This window comes from Oenanthe melanoleuca, chromosome 2 (genome assembly GCF_029582105.1).
Source record: "Oenanthe melanoleuca isolate GR-GAL-2019-014 chromosome 2, OMel1.0, whole genome shotgun sequence".
Classification (NCBI taxonomy): domain Eukaryota; kingdom Metazoa; phylum Chordata; class Aves; order Passeriformes; family Muscicapidae; genus Oenanthe; species Oenanthe melanoleuca.
In genome coordinates this window covers 81,053,804-81,071,973 of record NC_079335.1, presented here as the reverse complement: position 1 = coordinate 81,071,973, position 18,170 = coordinate 81,053,804, and the positions used below count along the sequence as shown (strand labels likewise).

Genomic DNA, 18,170 nt, shown 5'->3' with positions numbered 1-18,170 from the left:
GACTTTTAAACACCATATGTCCATAGTTTCTGAGGTCCTGTATGATTATGGTCAAGATGATTTTTTTTCAATTTCAAGCTTTCTTTCCCAAACTCATTTGTTACTGACAGCAATCTATGAACAAGCAAAACAGAAGGGAGAAGCCATAGCTGGCGAACACATAAAAAGAGGTCTCTGGGATTAATTTCTTGGATTGTATATGTATCTTTTTGTCAGCAGTTTGACCTCATATTAAAACTGAGCCATCTCAAGATCATAATTAATGTGTCCCAAAGACTGTGTGAACTTCTGTTTGACAGGTTTCTAGGTAACTGGATGTTTATAGAGAAAGAGAAAACTAAGTCTGGTCATCAATCGGCTACTGAAGCAGGTCCCAACAAGCATCTGCTCATTTCCTTAACCACTGCAATAATATGTATGCTAACAACATTAAAGATGTACTATATTAACTCAGTTATTACAAGCCAAAACCAGCAGCTGCTATAAAAATCTCACCAAAGAGAAAACCATCTTGTGCACTCCTTGTTTCTTTTTATTGTATTGCAAAGCTCAGGGATCACTAGGAAGCTTTCTAGCCAGTCATAAAACTAAAGTCATCACCCCATTTTCTTCTTACACTAAATAGAGGTAAGAAACAAGTCCATTATTTAATAAAAAAAATTGGGCTAGGGGAAAAAGAATCAGCGCAAGTGTACAATTTAATGAAAAATAATAAGTGTTTTCTAAGGGGTGGCAGTTGGCCATTTGCAGTTGACCAGAGTAAGAATGTGCAAGTACATGGTAGAGTACTGGTACATGTGTTAGCACATGGTAGAGAATCTGCCACCTTTCTCTGGGCTTTCAGGTACACTAGCTGTATTAGTTATATTAACCACTGATTATTTTTATTCCTTTCATTTTAGAAAGTACTTTTTAATGTACTTTAATGTACAATCTGGCTATCTATTGATGCCTTTTTTATGACAGCAGCAGTTCAATGTAGTCCTCAGAAAATTGTGTGGGCTTACACTGATCCTAAATGATCCTTGAATTTAGTTCCACTCACTCATGCCTGTCTGCATAGCAAAAACCAGGGATAATTACCAGCCTATGGCTGCTGTATAAAACACGTATCTTGTGCACTCAAATTAAACAATACTTGTTCAATATCTTGAGATCGAAATATTGAAATTTAAAATAGCAACTTATTTGTAGTCAGCTGCTGGCTTTAGGTAAAATCAGTCTGTGGAAAATTTAAGCACCATGAAGCTTGATGACATATGACCACAATTTTCATCTAATTTACTTAGTGCTGTAGTAATTTAACTGATCGCAATGTGGTTAAAATAAATATGCATTGAAATAAGGAGAGCAGAATGAGGCTCTTTGTTGTTTCTGCCACAGGAATCTGCTAAGCTTTGTGGCCTACCATTAAGAATGGAATTTCCACATCTGTCATTGCACAAAACATACATCTCAAAACTCTACCTTGAGATCCAAATGAAGAATGTACATTTGGTGCATGTACTGAATTCCCTTGCAGATCTGTTTGATGAATGAGATAGTATCCATCTCTGTCAAGGTGTAGTTTTCATCAATAATTCGGTCAAATAACTCTCCTCCTTCCACACTGAGGAGAAAAAGACAATAAAGGAGTGACCAAGTTCAAATCCAGTCCCATACAGTAAGACTAATGCAGAAAATATGCTCTTGACCATTTTTATCCTTCAGTCAAATTCAGTAAGATGAGCTTGTAATCTGATCTGAACTTTCTAAAATCTGAGTTCTGATGCATACTAGTCTGAATCTCTCAAGGCCTGAGTCCAGCCTCCCATCCATTGAAAACCATGAACACCTTGAAATTTGGATATTATGTGGTCTTGAGTCCAGTGAAATTAATGAAGTTCCATGGAAAACCAAAACAACATGATAGAGAATCTGCATTTAAATCTGTGGTCTCTTCATACTCCCTCTGAGTTTAAGATGGACAGGATCCAAAATGTCAATCTCAAACTACCTAAAGTCAACAAAAATTACTTAATTTCTATTTACATTTCAGTATGCCTCCAGTTTATCTTTCATAGGTACACAAATACTTTTCTTTTGTGGTATGTTAATCATATAGACCAAATTCAGAGGACTGTCTGAGAATGTACAGAATAGTCAAATTCACCTAACTTTGGACCTTCTGCTTCACATTTCAGTGTTTTAGTTTTGGCCTTTTTGGCTTACTTAAGACAGCATCTGCTTAACTTGACCTTAAGGCAGGTATTTTGCGCCTAATTAGCCTGATAACCCAGCATAAAAAGCAGGTTTATCCTTTCAGGCACTCAGTATAAGGATTAGCCACAGCACCCACATCTGGCTCCTCTTCAGTGTTAGATGTCTTCTTGTTTGCCTCATAGAATAGGAGGTAGTCTGAGAGGTTTATTTCCTGCCTGACACAAATTAGAGTTAAATTAAAGACAAGATATATAACACAGCTCTATCTTATATTTGAGCAGTTGCTTTACAGTACCAGGAATATGGCACACTACTGGAAAAATGCATAAATGGCTGCATAGGAAAACTTTTCTCCTGAATTCCTTTTTTGTCTGTTGCTCATGAGAGCATATTTCATACGTGTTTTCCACCTGTATGAAGCTTCATCTCTAATTTCACGAGAAAGCAAAAAGGCAATTGACAATTCTAGCAAATAAACACAGAAAGGAAAAGAACATACTTACTATTCCATGACAAGTACAATGTCATTTTTAGATTCAAAGGCATCATACAGCTGGATAAGGTTCACATGATTCAGCTGGTTCATGACATTGATTTCATTTTTTACTTCATCCTGTAAAGAACCATGAGTACTGCTTTAGTTACTTTTTTTGCTAAAAAAGCTACATTTGAAGTAAATCTACATTATCTTCATGTTTTCTCTTGTGGCAACCAAACCCAGGGCTCCTGCAGTGGTAGATGTCAAAGCTATAGGAACTAACAGACTGAACTCAGAGCTTGAGTGGGATGTTTCAGTAATAAGATATTTACCAGAAAAGGAAGAGCAGAGCCCACATGGACAAGTGGAAGGCTCCCAGGGATGCAAAGGAAAAAGAGAAGCAGAGGAGGATTTTGTACAAACAGCTATAGGTGTACAAAATCAAGCTAAGTCCAGGACAGTTCCCAAAACCTAACTTTACAGTCAGAGAGGAGAGACTGGTACCTCCATTCAGCCCAACTATTTTAGACATGCTGAATCATTCTCTGATGGTGTCAGTGTCTCTCCATTCACCATAAAGGGATTCTTGGTAATCAGCTTTTCCACAGCTATAACTTAGAAAACCCAGTTACCTGAGACAACCCCCACTCTTGAATGCCTTTAATGACACCCATGTCATGCATATTTTTCCAGTGAAAGCCAATCCCAGATGTCCAAGAGATTTGCAAAACAGCCCAGATTAATCCCTCTCATCTGTATTTGTGTTGATTTCAGGTACCCAGATCATTTCTGCTATCAGCATCCCCACCACTGACATCAAGTCATTTCAGCAAAGGCTACAGCGTGCTTGGGAGGGAATACATTCTGTCACAGGCCTGACAAATGTTTTTACCATTAAACACTAATAGAATTAGCAACAGAAAGAAAAAAAAAATAAGTATAATATTTAAAAGAAGCAGAAAACACCCCAAAATAGTACTTTGATGAGCTACTAGAAGTTTTAGTGGAGAAGTGAAATAGAACTGGAATTAATGGTATTCCAGCAGGTCCTATGAATGTAACGGCTTGTGAAACACTCGGTCATGGCCTGTTGTGTAGCTGAAGAACAGTGTGTGATCCATTGGGGAACAAAAGACTAGTACCATGCTCTACCAACCTTCTGTTTTGGACCTTGTGCTTTTATAATTTTGGCTGCCAGCTTGAGACCTGTTGCTTTCTCTTCACATTTGTGCACTTGCCCAAATCGCCCTCTAGAAAAAGGAGCAAAAAAAATCATCCAGTGGTACAGGTGTCATCTCTGAATGTAAACTACACTATAAACAACCATCAGTTATCCTCTCCCTACTGGCTTCCATTTCAATGTCTCTGTTATTGCTATTTTATTGTGTAGATTGTACTTGTTACTAGTCATTTAGGCACACCAACATCACACGTTGTTCTATCTGGTACTACCCCACTTGTATGATTCAGTATACTCACCTCACAGCATGCAATGACTAATCCCAGGGAAGTCAAGGTTGTACTGTAAGGATAAATAAGGATAATGGCTCTCTTCTGTGCATCATATGTCTCTCTCCATCACATCATTCTCCTCCATGGGAGGGTTGTGTTTTTTAGATGAAACAAAGCCTTACCCAAGAGTATGCTGCCATGAAAATTACAATATCCCACTCTCCTAAATAATGTCAACATGAGAGGCAAGTAACTCCACGGCCTGTCAGATCACCTATCTGTAATATCTTGTAATGTCTTGCAATCTATCTGAAAACAAGCATGTCTTTTCAGGAGTGAGACTCATAGAGAGAAAGAAGACTATGATATGTCTCTACATACTGCTGGCTGTAATTTGAGGTAAAGCATTTCAGCATCTTAGGAGCCCTGTCATAGAGCCTGAGGGCATCTGGCTGGCCTAGAACATTTCCTAACACAGGCCAAGTCTACTGGTGCCAAATAGTAAGGCAAAATTCACTCACACTATAAAACCAGCCTCCTCTTTTCATCCCTCTTTAAAGCACTGGAAGAGCTTAGACTTTCATGACTTCAGCTCTAGTGGGGCATGCTGCCTGCATTCACCTCCCAAGGTACTTGGCTGTAAGTCTGTGCCTTGCTTTCCAAGTTGATTTCCTACACCTGACTTACCCTCCCAGAATTTCATCCTCGTTGACATTATAGTAATTGCTGATCCCCACCCTTTTGGCTGAGACAATCCGGTGATCAAATGGTGCTGGTGGAGTAGGAGTATCATCTAAAAAAGATTAAACAGACAGAGACCATATGAGTGGTCACATGCAGTGCTTGTCTATCCCATATTTTAGTTCCTCCTTTCCCCAGATAAGTTCATTTAAGAACTGAATACACTTACTGTAAGCTTTATAGACAGGTCTTTCTCTACTATTGAACAACGGTTTTATTTCAGAAGCTCTGGCTCAGAAAAAGAGGTTGTTGTTGGGGAGCTACGCTACCAAGACAAGGACTCCTTTTTTAAGTTATCATCTTTCATACAAAAGTTGGGAGAGGCAAAGTGAAGACTACTAGACTATACCAACATAGCTTCATATTCACAAGGGGCCTCTGCAATTCAGCCTAATCTCTGATTTTTTAAAATATGTTTTCCTCCTCAGGGACTATTAATAGGTGAGTATGTACCCTAACTCTTTAGTGGGGTAGGTAGAGAAACAACTTTCCTGCAGGCCCAGCTAAGAAAGGCTATTTCCCAGCTTTTGTTGTTGACAGTGAAGAATGCCCTTCTCAACTGATTGACAAAATTTGTCCTTTTCCACAGTGTGGTCATCACCTTTAAAGATCACATTTAGAGCTTGTGCACATGAGGGAGTTTCACCCTGGCAGACAGCACTTGGGATTTCCAGCATGGCTCAGGACACATGGTAACTGTCATATGCTGCACTGAAGAATTTCTGTCCTTAAAAAAAGATGGCAGATAAAATGTAAAGAGGGGCACAGAGGAGGGGTGGTTTCCAACATTGCACTGCAGCAGCTATGGAGTTTTGGCAGGTCTTGGGTGTTACTTTCTGGACCTCCACATGCTGGACCTTTCTGCCATCCTGATGTCAAAATCCCTGCTGGAAACCAGCCCTCCATGCCTAATTTGGACTTTTTGCAGGTTTTTGTGACTTCAGTTTCATATCCACGTTGTTTTTCATTTGATTTATACTCCCAAGAGTGACCTTTGGCTGACCAAAGTGACAAATACTTCTTCAACCATTTGGGAGGGCTACAGCCCCAGTGTTTCAATATGAGCTCTCTGGTTTGGAATGCCAGCTCCTTTTTGTGTGAGGCTTGTTGAGCAATTTTAAAACCATTCATTTCACCAGTGAAAATGATCAAAAACACAAACAAGAAACCCCATGACAGCATGTAGCTGGCAGGAACAGTTTGGTCATTAATGTGGCAGTAGATTGTCCTTATTCACAGTCAATGTCCATTTTTCCAGGACACCAGCTGCGTACCTAGATTTTTTTTTTGTCAGTGTTAATAACTTACATGGTCAGGAAGTTAGTTCATGGACAAGGAATTATGAAAAGCTGGGGCTTCTGGAAGTTTGCCACCTACTTGGGATTCTGCAGAGTTTGAATTGTACGACTGTAAGTATGGGTCTTTGCATGTTACTGAGACCCACAAAATGCCAAGAAAACCTCTAACCTAAGGCAAAATTTGACTCTAACAACACAAACTCCATCAGCACCAGCATGTAAGTGACAGAAGAAAAGGTCTTTCTGAAAGCTCAGTAAAAACATTACCAAACTTTGGGCAAGGAAATATTCTTTTAAAGACACCAGACTGCTTTTCAAAACTATGTTTAAGTTTTTTGCCTTAAAGATGTTCCCCATGACAGACCCTCTATTTTCCTTTTCTTGCAAACCAAGGGGGATTTCTCTCTATTCAAGAACAATTTCCTATTACAGATCAAAGATGCTCCAAGAGAGACATTATAATCTTAACATCATCCATAGCAATAATCCAGAGCTCATAAGACTTTATGGATTTTAAAGTTTTAGCATGCTATCTCCTGTTTTCTGCTACAAAAACCTAGCAAAAACCTGTAATAAATGTTTCCCTCCCACACTCTCCCCCCTTTCCCAAAGCAGATAAATTCATCCTGAGTCCTGTGTATGCACATGCAGACGCATATATCTCCAAGTCTTTCAGGCCATCTCTTCACATGCCATAATTTCATATACAGGAATAGGCACTGAAATTCTCAAGAAGGAGGTATAATATTAGAAATTTCCACCTCATTGTGGTGAGCATTGCTTCATTGCAACATTTATCTGACTGGTCAACAGCATCACTCAGGCTTCCACACAAAACTCTGTATTTCTTTACTTTGTAGCCTGCAGTTGTTCTCACTTCAGATTACAATGGAATGAATATGAGCAAGCTATTTTTTCAGCTACATCCACAGCATTGCAGATTCCCTGTTAACACATTCTCAACATTTCCACAGGTCGACCAAGTTTGCTGCACCTGATATAATTTCTCCCTCCACTCTATACTTAAGGATTTTAGCTCTTTTGTTAAAAGAAGAGGGAGAGAGGGCAGTGTTAGTGGAGTAGTTGTGGCAGAAGCAAATTAATTTTGAATAATTTCTGAAAGAGCAGAAGCATTTAATATGAAAGCAAGCAGAATTGTGTTACTTCTCATCAGCTTAAGCTGCAGTCCATGAAAAGCTGTTTCCCATCACAGCTATCATGCACATCTTTTCCCCCTACTAGTTAGAATCATGAAATCATTTCCTTCTACAGATCTCTGTCTCTGTTCATCACTGTAATACCAGGGGAATGAAATGCTTTCCCTTTAGGATACTTCCTTTAGGAGTTTCTATAGTTTTACATATGCCGTCAGCACTTGCTGCAACTACTCTGCTCTTTTTGTTGTCATCTTTGACTAGACCTTCATCATGCACTCGATGCTCACTGCTACCACTATGCTCAAACTGGCAGGTCTGCCCAGGGATTGAACTAGAATTTCCTGTACCTTTTTCGCAGCTTTTACACCTGCAAGGATAAAACATGGTATTAGTGCAGAGTACACTTAAAGCAGAGCAACTTTAGAAACATAGGTGAAAAGTGCCTACATAGATATTGCATTCAAATAACATTAAGCTATTTTGTTTCATGGTGCAAAATTTACTGGTTTAATATTCCTGTTGAGAAATAAAAATGGCCCATAAATTATGACAGCAAAGTGTTTCTCAGTTACTGAAAACCTCACCTGAGTTCTTCTAAACTTGATATTAGGCTATGAATCTAGCCTTTAAAGCAAGTGGAGAGCATTGGAATTCCCCTTTGTTCATACAGGTTCCTGACAGATTAAACCTGTTTATCCCTGAAAGGCTATATATTAAACCCAGCCAAGAAAGAATTGCAGTAAACAAATTTATTAGGTCAATTGCTGGGCAAATATTCCCATTTTTATGTTTTCCTTTAAGTTACTAAATTTGCAGTAAGTTAATTCCCATTTGGCAGATGGCCTAATCTATTTTGCTGATGTTGTATGACATTGCAATGTATAAACGTAACTATGGGAGAATTCTCCTCAGAGATAAAGAATAGCATAACATAATTCCCGTGTTCCTAACATAGTTCCCAAGCAAACAACCACAGCATGTTACTAATACCATGTGTGGTGGATTGTTTGCCTTTCTTTTTTTAAGAATATAATTTCACTTAGATCAGAAACAAACGTATTTTTCACTTTTGTACTGGGCTAATTTTTCACCAATTCTTATACTAATCAGTCACTTTGACTTGAAGCTTGAACTACACATTTTTCTGAAGCAAGAATCTTTACCTTCCATCTGATACCTCTTCATCATGACTTTGTTCTGCCTTATCTTCTTGTTGGGAAGGAGCTGGTGGTTCCTCAGCACTTTTTACACTCTTATCAGCATTTTCCTCCCCTTCGTTCTCTTTCTCCTTTTGTTGTTCCTCAAGTGCATCTTCAGGCACCTGATGTTCCTTCTTCTTCTCCTCATCTGCTGGGGACTCACTCTCTGTCTCCTGCACAGTGAGTTTTTGACAAGCATCATCAACAGCATCTTCTTCCTGCTTCTTTTCTGGACTGAAGGATTCCTGAAAAGAGTTTCTCCTAGATTCATAATGGCTTTCTAAAGACAAACTTTCTTCTTTCTTCTCTGACTCTTCAGTATGAAATGTGGGAGGATCCACTTCTAGCAGAACAGAACTTTCCCTCTTGGAATTTTCCTGGTTGAGTTTATCAACTTCTTCTTTCTGAGAGCAGGACTGACTCTGCTGGATGTCCCCATCTATAAAAGATTACAAAGTAATCTGTTAGAGGTTTTCTGATAGTCAGTAACAGTATTGAAGTAGGCTGCACACTTAGCATAACTTCTGTTGAATTTTGAACTAGGTATTTGCTTTACTCTCCCACTTTCAAGGTTATTACAAGTGTCTCCTAAGCAAGAGCCGACTACTTATTTAAAATTGGGATTTCATGGGTCAAAAATGCTTTCTTTGAGACATAGCATTAGAAAATGTTTTTCTCACTCAAAGTTATTGTCAGCCAAGTCAAAGTTAATAAGCTCCTCATGCAAAGCACCTTATTGAGCAGCTGCATACCCTGCACTCACTCATCCTGATGAGCACATATCTAACTAGCAACTTCACTGGAGCTGCTCAGGAAAATCATGGCTATTTCTGTGCCATTTCTTAGGAACTAGAAGTTGATCAGAGAAAAAAATAGTCTAACCTGCTGAATCTGGTGGCTTCTTTTCTTTTGTTTCTGCTTCACTGAACTGTGACTTTTCTTTGATGACCTGTGAAGAAGGAAATTGACAGATTAGTCAATTTATACAGTGCACATGTTGTACGGTCTTCATGAAATTGAAGCCTCACTTTTTTTTTTTCTTTTTTTTTTTTTTTTTTGCAAATACTCTGTGTTCTAACTCACACATTTCCTGTAAATGATGGTCCTTACTTTAATAACTACAAGCCGATTGAATTGATACCAGTGCAAAGCAAGAGAAGTTATCTTGATTGTAATCAGCATCGGTGTTGGCATAAAAACAGCCTAGAAAAGATCAGGACTCAATCTCGGAGACTAAGCCAAATCAGCTTAATCTGGAATCGGCTGCTTCCCTTCCCTAGCTTTTGCTGTTAAAAAACTAGGTTTAACCAAATCTCAGAGTATTTAATATTCTAGTAAGATGTTCATTAACAATCTTACTGACACTTATCAAAAAAATTCCTCGCTGTTTAATCAACATTTGGCAATGACTTCTTTGATGATGCAATGATTTTTTAAGGGCTAAGTGAGACGGTAACCAGGAATTTGAGTGTTCAAGCCGTAGCTTCAGCTCATACCCTTCTTTTACCTACATTTTACAATGTTGCAGTGACATCTAGAGGTGCTTCGTACCAATCTGGTTCCTCATAAACCTCTGCGATTACTGTTACCTTTTTGGATATTAACTCATGTTTCTGCACTGTGTGTTCGGCTGTTTTTTCTTGGCCACTCCTAGACTTGTCAGTAGGTGACCACAGTACAACATGGTATCTGCTGTTGCTCCATGATCCTTTTTTTCACCTTCTTCCTCTCACAACGTACGAAACTGGCACTGTCATTACTATTATTAGATACACATGGTGTGAAAAAAGTTTTCACCTCAAAATATTTTCCAGAGGTTCAGGCACTTAATTTTGAGTGCCAATGTGATCAGTCCCAGGGCTCTGGGCACCAACCAGTCAGTCCTATTACTAAACATTTGTTCTGGTAAGCCCTCCACATTTTTTTATGCTTTTTTATTTTAATTTCATCAGGCTATACAGAAAATAGGCATGAAATCAAAGCAATATGTATCCGCTATAAACAGAGTTCAAGGGAAAGGAAATTCCATGAGAAGCCAAAGGAGTTGAAATAAACTGGATGTAACTGCATGGAGGGATTTCAACAGGACTTGTTCAGAAAATCTTGATCCACAAGGGACAAGGAAACTGTAATACGAGCATAAGACCTGAGACTGACAATTATTTTGGATGCAGTTTGTCCCAGGAAGATGCAGGCCACAAAAAGGAAAAGGTCACAATACAACAAGGTGAATACCTTTGAAATATAAATCAGTCTTGTTCCTACAGAACTTAAATATAATGTAATGTTGCCAGATGGAACACAGGGAACCAACTAATGATCTAAAAAGCACTGAAAAAAATAAAATAGGGAAAAGCCGCAGACTTATTTATTCTGCACTGTGCTGGCAATCAGTAATGCACTCGCATTCCTGTAAGTATGTCAGCCTCTCTGTACCACTGAGGACATCAGCTCTGATCAAATACAGTCAGCTGAGCAAATAACCAGAGAAATGGCCTCCAAGCTCTTTGATGCATGAGGCCAAATTTCACTTCTGCATTCAGAATTAATTGCAGACACACGGCACTTCCAACTAAATATTGCTGTAGCTTGCAGGTGTGAAATACAGAAGCCAGCTTTTAAAAATCTGTCTAGTGGAAGGAACACTGGACAGTGCTGAATACCTGAGACTGCCAGGGCATTACATGAATTACTAGTGTGTTTATTCAAGAACCATTTCTGATCCCTGACATTTCACCAGCAGATGAGGAGTTCGTAATAATTTGAATGGAAAAAAATCATACAAATGAAATATTTACTGATATTCTTCAGAATCAATTTGCAATAAATAAAGGGGCAAGAATGCACTAGAGTAAGAAATACAAGGACTAGATATTTAAATACTTGTAAATACAGGAGCAGCCTGTACATGAACAACCTAGTTTTCTCCACATTTTGCTGTTTGTAGCAACATGTGACTTCAACTTGTCAAATCTTGACCTGGCAATAAAAACAAGAACTTGTGCCCATTATTTCTTCCCTCTAAAGGCTGGGGGCTCCCCAGGTTCTCTGGAGCTCACAGAAATCAATATATCCTTCCTATCCCAGCCACAGGCAGTACAAAGACCTCCTTGTAGTTTGTCAGGGGCATGCACGACTTCAGCCCCAGGCAGCTGAGCAGCTGCTCTGAGAGCCCACAATTCCCAAAAGCCATCACACTCTGTGAAAATCTCATCTGAAAGGTGTGGTGGTTTGTTAAAGACATCTATCCCACCTAATTACTCTTCATACCACTCCTCTTCCCTCTGTTAAAACTTTCTTAAGGGTCTTTATAACTTAATCCCCAATAGTATTTTATTTATTTATGTATTATTCTTCCCAGACTTATGTAACATGACTTTCTCCAGTCTGTATTTTCTAATTACAGTAAAAATATTTCTTAGCAGAAAACATTTTTCCTCTTTATTTAATGACTTGAATATATAAAATCAGGTAAATGGCACTATAGTAATATTTCCAAGTCATACAAGCCAAAAACTTAAAAAGAATTTTACATTTTCATTTCACAAAAGCTTAAATATGAAAGTTTCTGTTGTGACCCTGTAAAGTATACCACAACAAAAATGTGTCTGTATCTACAATTTTGTACTGTGTCTTCAAAAACACATTTTCTAGACTTAAACATATTCTTTCATAGAGTATTGCCAGACCCTAAGTAAGAAAGACACAATAAAAGCCCAGGTGATGATACAGAATAATGTGAGATAGTCCAGAGGCTGAAACTTCAGTATAGACCAAGGGGGTGAAAAAAAATAAATTGGAAATTATTTAAATTTACTTTAGAAACCTGTAGAAATCAAGGAAAAAGCAATAATATATATAAATATAATATATTCTAATTGAAATTTCAAATGCAGCAAGAAATGAGTGTCTTTTATAGACATCTGACTCCTTTTTAACGAGCTCTACATGGTTAAATTCTTTCTTTATACTGCAGCAGTCCTACCTTTGGAATGTTTTTTTAGCTAACTTTCAGATTTTTTTATTCACCTAATAAATCTCTTTGATTCTTTTTTTCCTACTGCAAAATTTTTTTGCAATGAACGGCCTCATGAAGAACCCCAGCCATTCAGTTAGAGGTCCTTTATCACCCCATCACACCTCATTTGATACCAAGACATTATCCTCAGCTTTCATCTGCCAATATCAAGACAAAAACTTTTGCGTGTGCCTAAATTAAATTTTAACTCTGTTTCACTTTCTCATATTCTTGATATTCTTTGCAGAGCTGTATTATGGCAAGATAACCTGGTATTGTGTAAGATCTGATCACCATTCATTTATCAAAATTATTAGTTACTTGATATTTGCAATTAATGAGTTTCCCTAACAGCCAGAATTCAGCCATGGGCTTTGCCACTGAGGGTGCTCCCAGTATCTCCTCACCAGTTCCCAGGAGAGTACAGAACACAACAGAGACCTTGGGACAACCACATGCATGGTGATGCCTCCTGTGCCATCCATCAAAGCTGGAATCCATCCCCACCTGCCCTTTCATGTTCCTCTTCAATATATATACCCTTCTCCCACCCAGCAGTGTAAAATATTCAGTGAGAGTATTTTTGATACAAACTTATAAATGCTAAAACCACACACATGGGAATTCTGCTATTATTGGCAGGTGGTGGATCTGCTTCCAAGTCATTATTTTTTTGGTACACTATAACAACTGCTGGCACCTTCAGGCAAAGATTTTGACTCTTGTATGATTTTTATAGAACTCCTCGAACTAGATAAAGAAATCATTATTTTGTAAAATCCAAACTCAATCCACAAACCTCTAATCCCACACAAAAAGCTCTAAACCATGAGAATCGTGATTCCCCCAATACGAAATACAAGAGAAGTTCTATGTGACCTATGTGAAAATACATAGGTAATGAGATAACAACCTCTGTATGAAAAAATCCCTTAGAGCAACATCACCCTAAGGCAGAAGATGAAAATCAGCGAAGACAAACGAAAGTTTTGTCCATTCTCCACTAAAGTTTGCTGACTTCCCACCCACTGTGCTGGAGAAGCTGTGGCTGTCCTGTTGCAAATGGGTGCTTCCTCCTCCTAGCCATTCTTCTCTAAACAGGGAATCTCACACTGAGGAGTAGAAAAGGCTTTCACACAACCAGGCTCCTGACAAAGCCCATGGCCTGGCTGAAGGTGCAACAGGTTGCACTAACAGCGACAGCTTGAATCTAAACGTCTTTACTTTTGTCTCTAGGTTTAATCACTGTCACTTAACAGAGTTATTACCAGGCCTAATAAGGGTTTTGGAGGCAGACAGTTTAGCTCCAATTGACGGGTTTAGTTTTAATGTCTCTGGAATACATGGAGTCCTGTAATAATCACCAACAAATTTGTGGCTACCAAGACACCCATTAGGACCAGAGCACTCAGCATTACCTGGCTTTGATGCATCCTTTCACTGCATCTGGGAAATCAAATCAACCAGTCACTGTTGGTTTTGAGTTTTTCGTCTGAACATATCAGGGACAATGTCAGGCAAGCACAAGCACTGAAGAATTCAGCTGCTCACCAACATTATGGACAGCTTCACATCTCTCCCTTCTCTATACTGCTCAATTTCCTTACATGTGTGATGACTGACTGGGTATGTGTGTGCCTCCATATGCACCTGTTCCATAATCCCAAAATTTTCCAGGTGCTGCTCTTCACATTTTTGCCATTTCTGTTAAATGGGTCATACTCCAAAGTGAGTTCCACTATTGTCACAGTGTGACACAGGAGAAAAAAAATCCATCTTGAAAGCCAAATCACTGGCAGATCTTTTAAGCTGGGGGGATAAACTACCCACTTGTCAAACTACTCAGACAATTTTTTTTTTAATTACAGTATCAGTTAATTAGCCTCACTGTAAAGAAAGTATGAGCAGGCAATGGTACGGATGGCAAATATCTCCAGACTTCATGAACTGCCCTTCCTAAGCTTTTCTCCAAAATCACACAGCTAGGAGATTTCCATCCAAAAGGTTATAAACTTAAGAAATCATCTCCCACAGCTTTGATGGCTCACTTTGAATTGGACTTCAGAAATGCAGGTTTCCTAACATTTCATTTAACGAGAAGGGAATTTGGGTTGAGGCAAAAGATCTGTTTGGGGTTTTTTTTATTTTCCCTTTATAGACAGACTGTGGTCCTGTGGCACCTCACCATGCAGAAGCCAGCAAATGGAATGTGGTGGGGCTCATTCCAGGCTCTGTTGGGGCTGCTGCCCAACCACCCATCTCTGCTCCTTCTCACTGCTGCATGTGTATGCAAAACCCAGGGTGCTGCCAGGATGGCACCAAATTCAGTATGCTGGAGACCTCACATTTAATTGCAACGGCACTCTCCTACCAGAGGAAACAGTCAGGCATGGTGCCCCTACTTTCTGACAGGGACTGGGGGGAGTCATTAGCAAAAAACTGCCTAGATGTCAGGATATCTGATAACAAAAGTTGAATTTCAGATGGTTGCAGCAGACAAAGACTTCCTCCTTGAACAAATCCTCCCTACTGGTGTCTCATCTCTTTGAGTAACTTTCCAATTTTCCAGGACTGCTCTCTAATGAGCTGCCTTGCTTTGCCTTCCTGCACTTACCAGTTATTTCTTTATCTTCATCATGAGGTCTCCCTAGTTTTGCAAATGAATTGTAATAGATTCCTGCAATGGTTGCTCTAACACATCAACGTTTATGTCATGCCCCAAGAGCTATCTCATGTGGCATGTAGTTATTTAGAAATTGGCTGTGTCTACTTTGATTTCACGTATTTTCAGAGTTGTAGAAACAGCAAAATCCCAACAGTGCTCAGGAAGACATCCTATGCCGGGAACATTGCAAGTTCTGGGGTTAAATGGAAATGAAGTTAAACAGCATTATGAATTGAAAAGGCATGGAACAACTCCTATGGCTGTCAGTAAGGCAGAGAACAGGGCAAAGATGAAACAAAGATGAAAACATTGTCCTAAGAAAACATACCAGCTTTATGACTGGCAGATAGAGAGAGAGTATTAACTCTCATATACTACAACTCACTCAGAAGCTGAAATTCTTCTTTCAAGAATATATTTAAGAAAAGGCATCAGTCCTAAGGGAAAGAAGTACAATGGCACTTGTGGGTGCTGACCAGCTGCACTGCCCAAGAAAAAAACAACACATCTGCTAAGATTCTGCAGAAATCTATGCTCTTGAAACCACCAAGCCCAGCAGAAACTCCTGCAAATAGATGTTAAAAAAAATTTAAAAAAAACATTTCCCACCTATTTGGCTGAAAGATGAAAAATACACAGAACACAGCCATTTCGGAGAGAATTTAAATAATACATAAGGGACCTGTTAGCATTTGTAGGCAAAATGAAGGAATCAGAACAGTTATAGGCTGAGGATGAATGGATCTTAAAACACGTGCCAAACAGCAGTTTCATTGTGGGTTCCCTACTAAAGTAGCAGTGACCTGCAATTGCAGTGTGATACCTGCACAGGAGGTACAGAGGGCTCAAGCAGAAAACACAGCTCCAACTGCTGGAGTGTCTTTAGTGTGGGAAACAGCTCCAAACTGCTAATAGTTGTTATTCCTACAGCAAAGCCTGTAGAAATGCCAGGAAACCAAAGTTACAGACACCTGCAGGCAACTGCAGGAAGTTCAACACTACTTTATAACGGCAACAAAATGGACTTTCTGACTCTCCAGATGAGTATTTGCAGGTTAATAGCACAGAATCTCTAAACTCTTTAATTTGGAGGAAATAAGTGAAGTATTATTTTACCCTCTTTCTTTTTAAGTGGAAGAAGTAGGACTGAAAATGGAGTTACAGACAGGAACATTTTGCAACAGGATTATCAGAGACTACTTAAAAAGGTGAATTTGAGGAAAACCTCAAGGCTTTTAAAGACATTTATTGTAGAACCGCTGATTTCCCTGAGTGGCAATAGTGACAAAATAACTTAAATGACAAGTAATACACACTACTTCTCTCAGACATGTGGTGATAAGGTCATGCTGCACTCAGTGGAAAACGGCTGGGACACATTTGGCAGCATCAACAAAGCATGAAGTGTCTCCAAGCTACACCATATTACAACTTCAACCCAAGCCAGAAATAAACTAAGCCCCTGTATGAGGCAGTGGAGGTATTTCAGGATGGCAGTAAAAGGCAGGAAAGCAGAAATTTGCTTCAGAAGAGAGCAATCTCTATGTTTTGCAAGAGCACAAAATGTGCCTGTGGAGCCTGTGATTAGGAAACTGTTACAGCTGCTGCTGATGCTGGGAGAAAGTTTACACACCCCTGACGCTTATACCCCTTCTTTACCTCTCTCTCATACCCCCTCTCCCCTCTCTGTTCTGCCTCTTTCACAGGTCTCTACATAATATAGTTCTGTAAAAACAGACAGTTAGGAAAAATTTAAAAAACAGTACTACGTTAAGTAAAGAGCAGCACCTCTCTAGAGGAGGAAGGATGGAAAGGCAGGTGAGCAGTATGTCAACACTATTCATTGCCTTATCCAGTTGTACCCATGGCCACCTACTGCACCACCTACTAGTAATTCATTCATAAATTATGGTTGGATTATTTTGCAGAAGCAGGCTGGGGACAGACAAACATTTTGCCGACAGCTCAGCTATTATAACCAAGAGATGGCATTTATTCATAGCTGCAGCAGAGTGGATGACAAACAGGAACATCATCCAAAACATCTGATCATCTCCAGTAGTGCACAGAAGTGGGCACTGTCCTGAACTAACTGCAGTGATTGGATTGCCTTGTTCATGGCCGTACAGAAACAGAATAGAACTGTACATGTCTAACAGGATTGAAGGGTCGCTCAGTGCTGCCACAAAAAGTCCACCTATGATACAATGGATGTTCTTGCTGCCTGGCAGGTTGCACTTCTGTGGGGTCAGCACTGTTCAAAACTATCATGTGGGACCAGAGACAGGAACGAGGATTCTGTTAAGAGAAGCAAGGATTGATATCTGCACATTTGGGTAAATTTGTTCATTGCTATGTCACCAGATATTATCGGTGCATTTCAGGTGTAAAACTCTGCAAGGGTGAAATACCCTATTTTTCTATTCCTTTTCTTTTAACTTTAATCACAACCATATAAAACATATAGAAAAAATATGTAGATGTAATTCAAATATGGAGGCACAAGCAATCAGCTTTGCAGTGTCTCATGGACCACTTTAGTACTTTGACTAACTTCCCCAGAGATCCTGTCCTTTCCTTCTCACCCAGAGGAGAGTCTGTTTGCCCTAAATGCTGGTACACACTATCTCCTACTAAGCTGATAGCCAGGCTCAGCAGTCTCTGCTGAAGGATATCATTCCTTGTTCTGTTACTCCTAATGCAAGGCTGACTTCAAGTCTGTTTTTACTTAAACATAAGATGACTAAGTGTTTACCAAAGCCAGCTGTTGTTCACAGGATAGCTTGGTAATTTTATGATGGCCCTTTTCTAATAAATCAAAGACACAGAGAGGAGGTAATGACAAGCTAACATATGTATGCTATCTCATAAAACAAACAAAATATAAACAACATAATAATATCATCAGCATGATTCCAGACATGCTCATGCTGCCTTTCCCTAAGCCCACATGCTAGACA

General features: G+C 39.2%; 1 protein-coding gene across 2 annotated transcripts in view; it reads right to left on the bottom strand.

The window, feature by feature from the left end:
* Positions 1-18,170, bottom strand: part of MYLK4 (myosin light chain kinase family member 4) — a 79,303-nt gene that overhangs the window by 11,848 nt on the left and 49,285 nt on the right. For both annotated transcript variants that reach the window (XM_056485733.1, XM_056485732.1), the window contains 7 exons: positions 9,410-9,476; positions 8,492-8,966; positions 7,676-7,695; positions 4,820-4,925; positions 3,837-3,930; positions 2,706-2,815; positions 1,468-1,609 (listed from right to left, as the gene is read on the bottom strand). In XM_056485733.1, the coding sequence (XP_056341708.1) occupies positions 1,468-1,609; positions 2,706-2,815; positions 3,837-3,930; positions 4,820-4,925; positions 7,676-7,695; positions 8,492-8,966; positions 9,410-9,476 (1,014 nt within the window). The remainder of the gene's footprint in view (positions 1-1,467; positions 1,610-2,705; positions 2,816-3,836; positions 3,931-4,819; positions 4,926-7,675; positions 7,696-8,491; positions 8,967-9,409; positions 9,477-18,170) is intronic.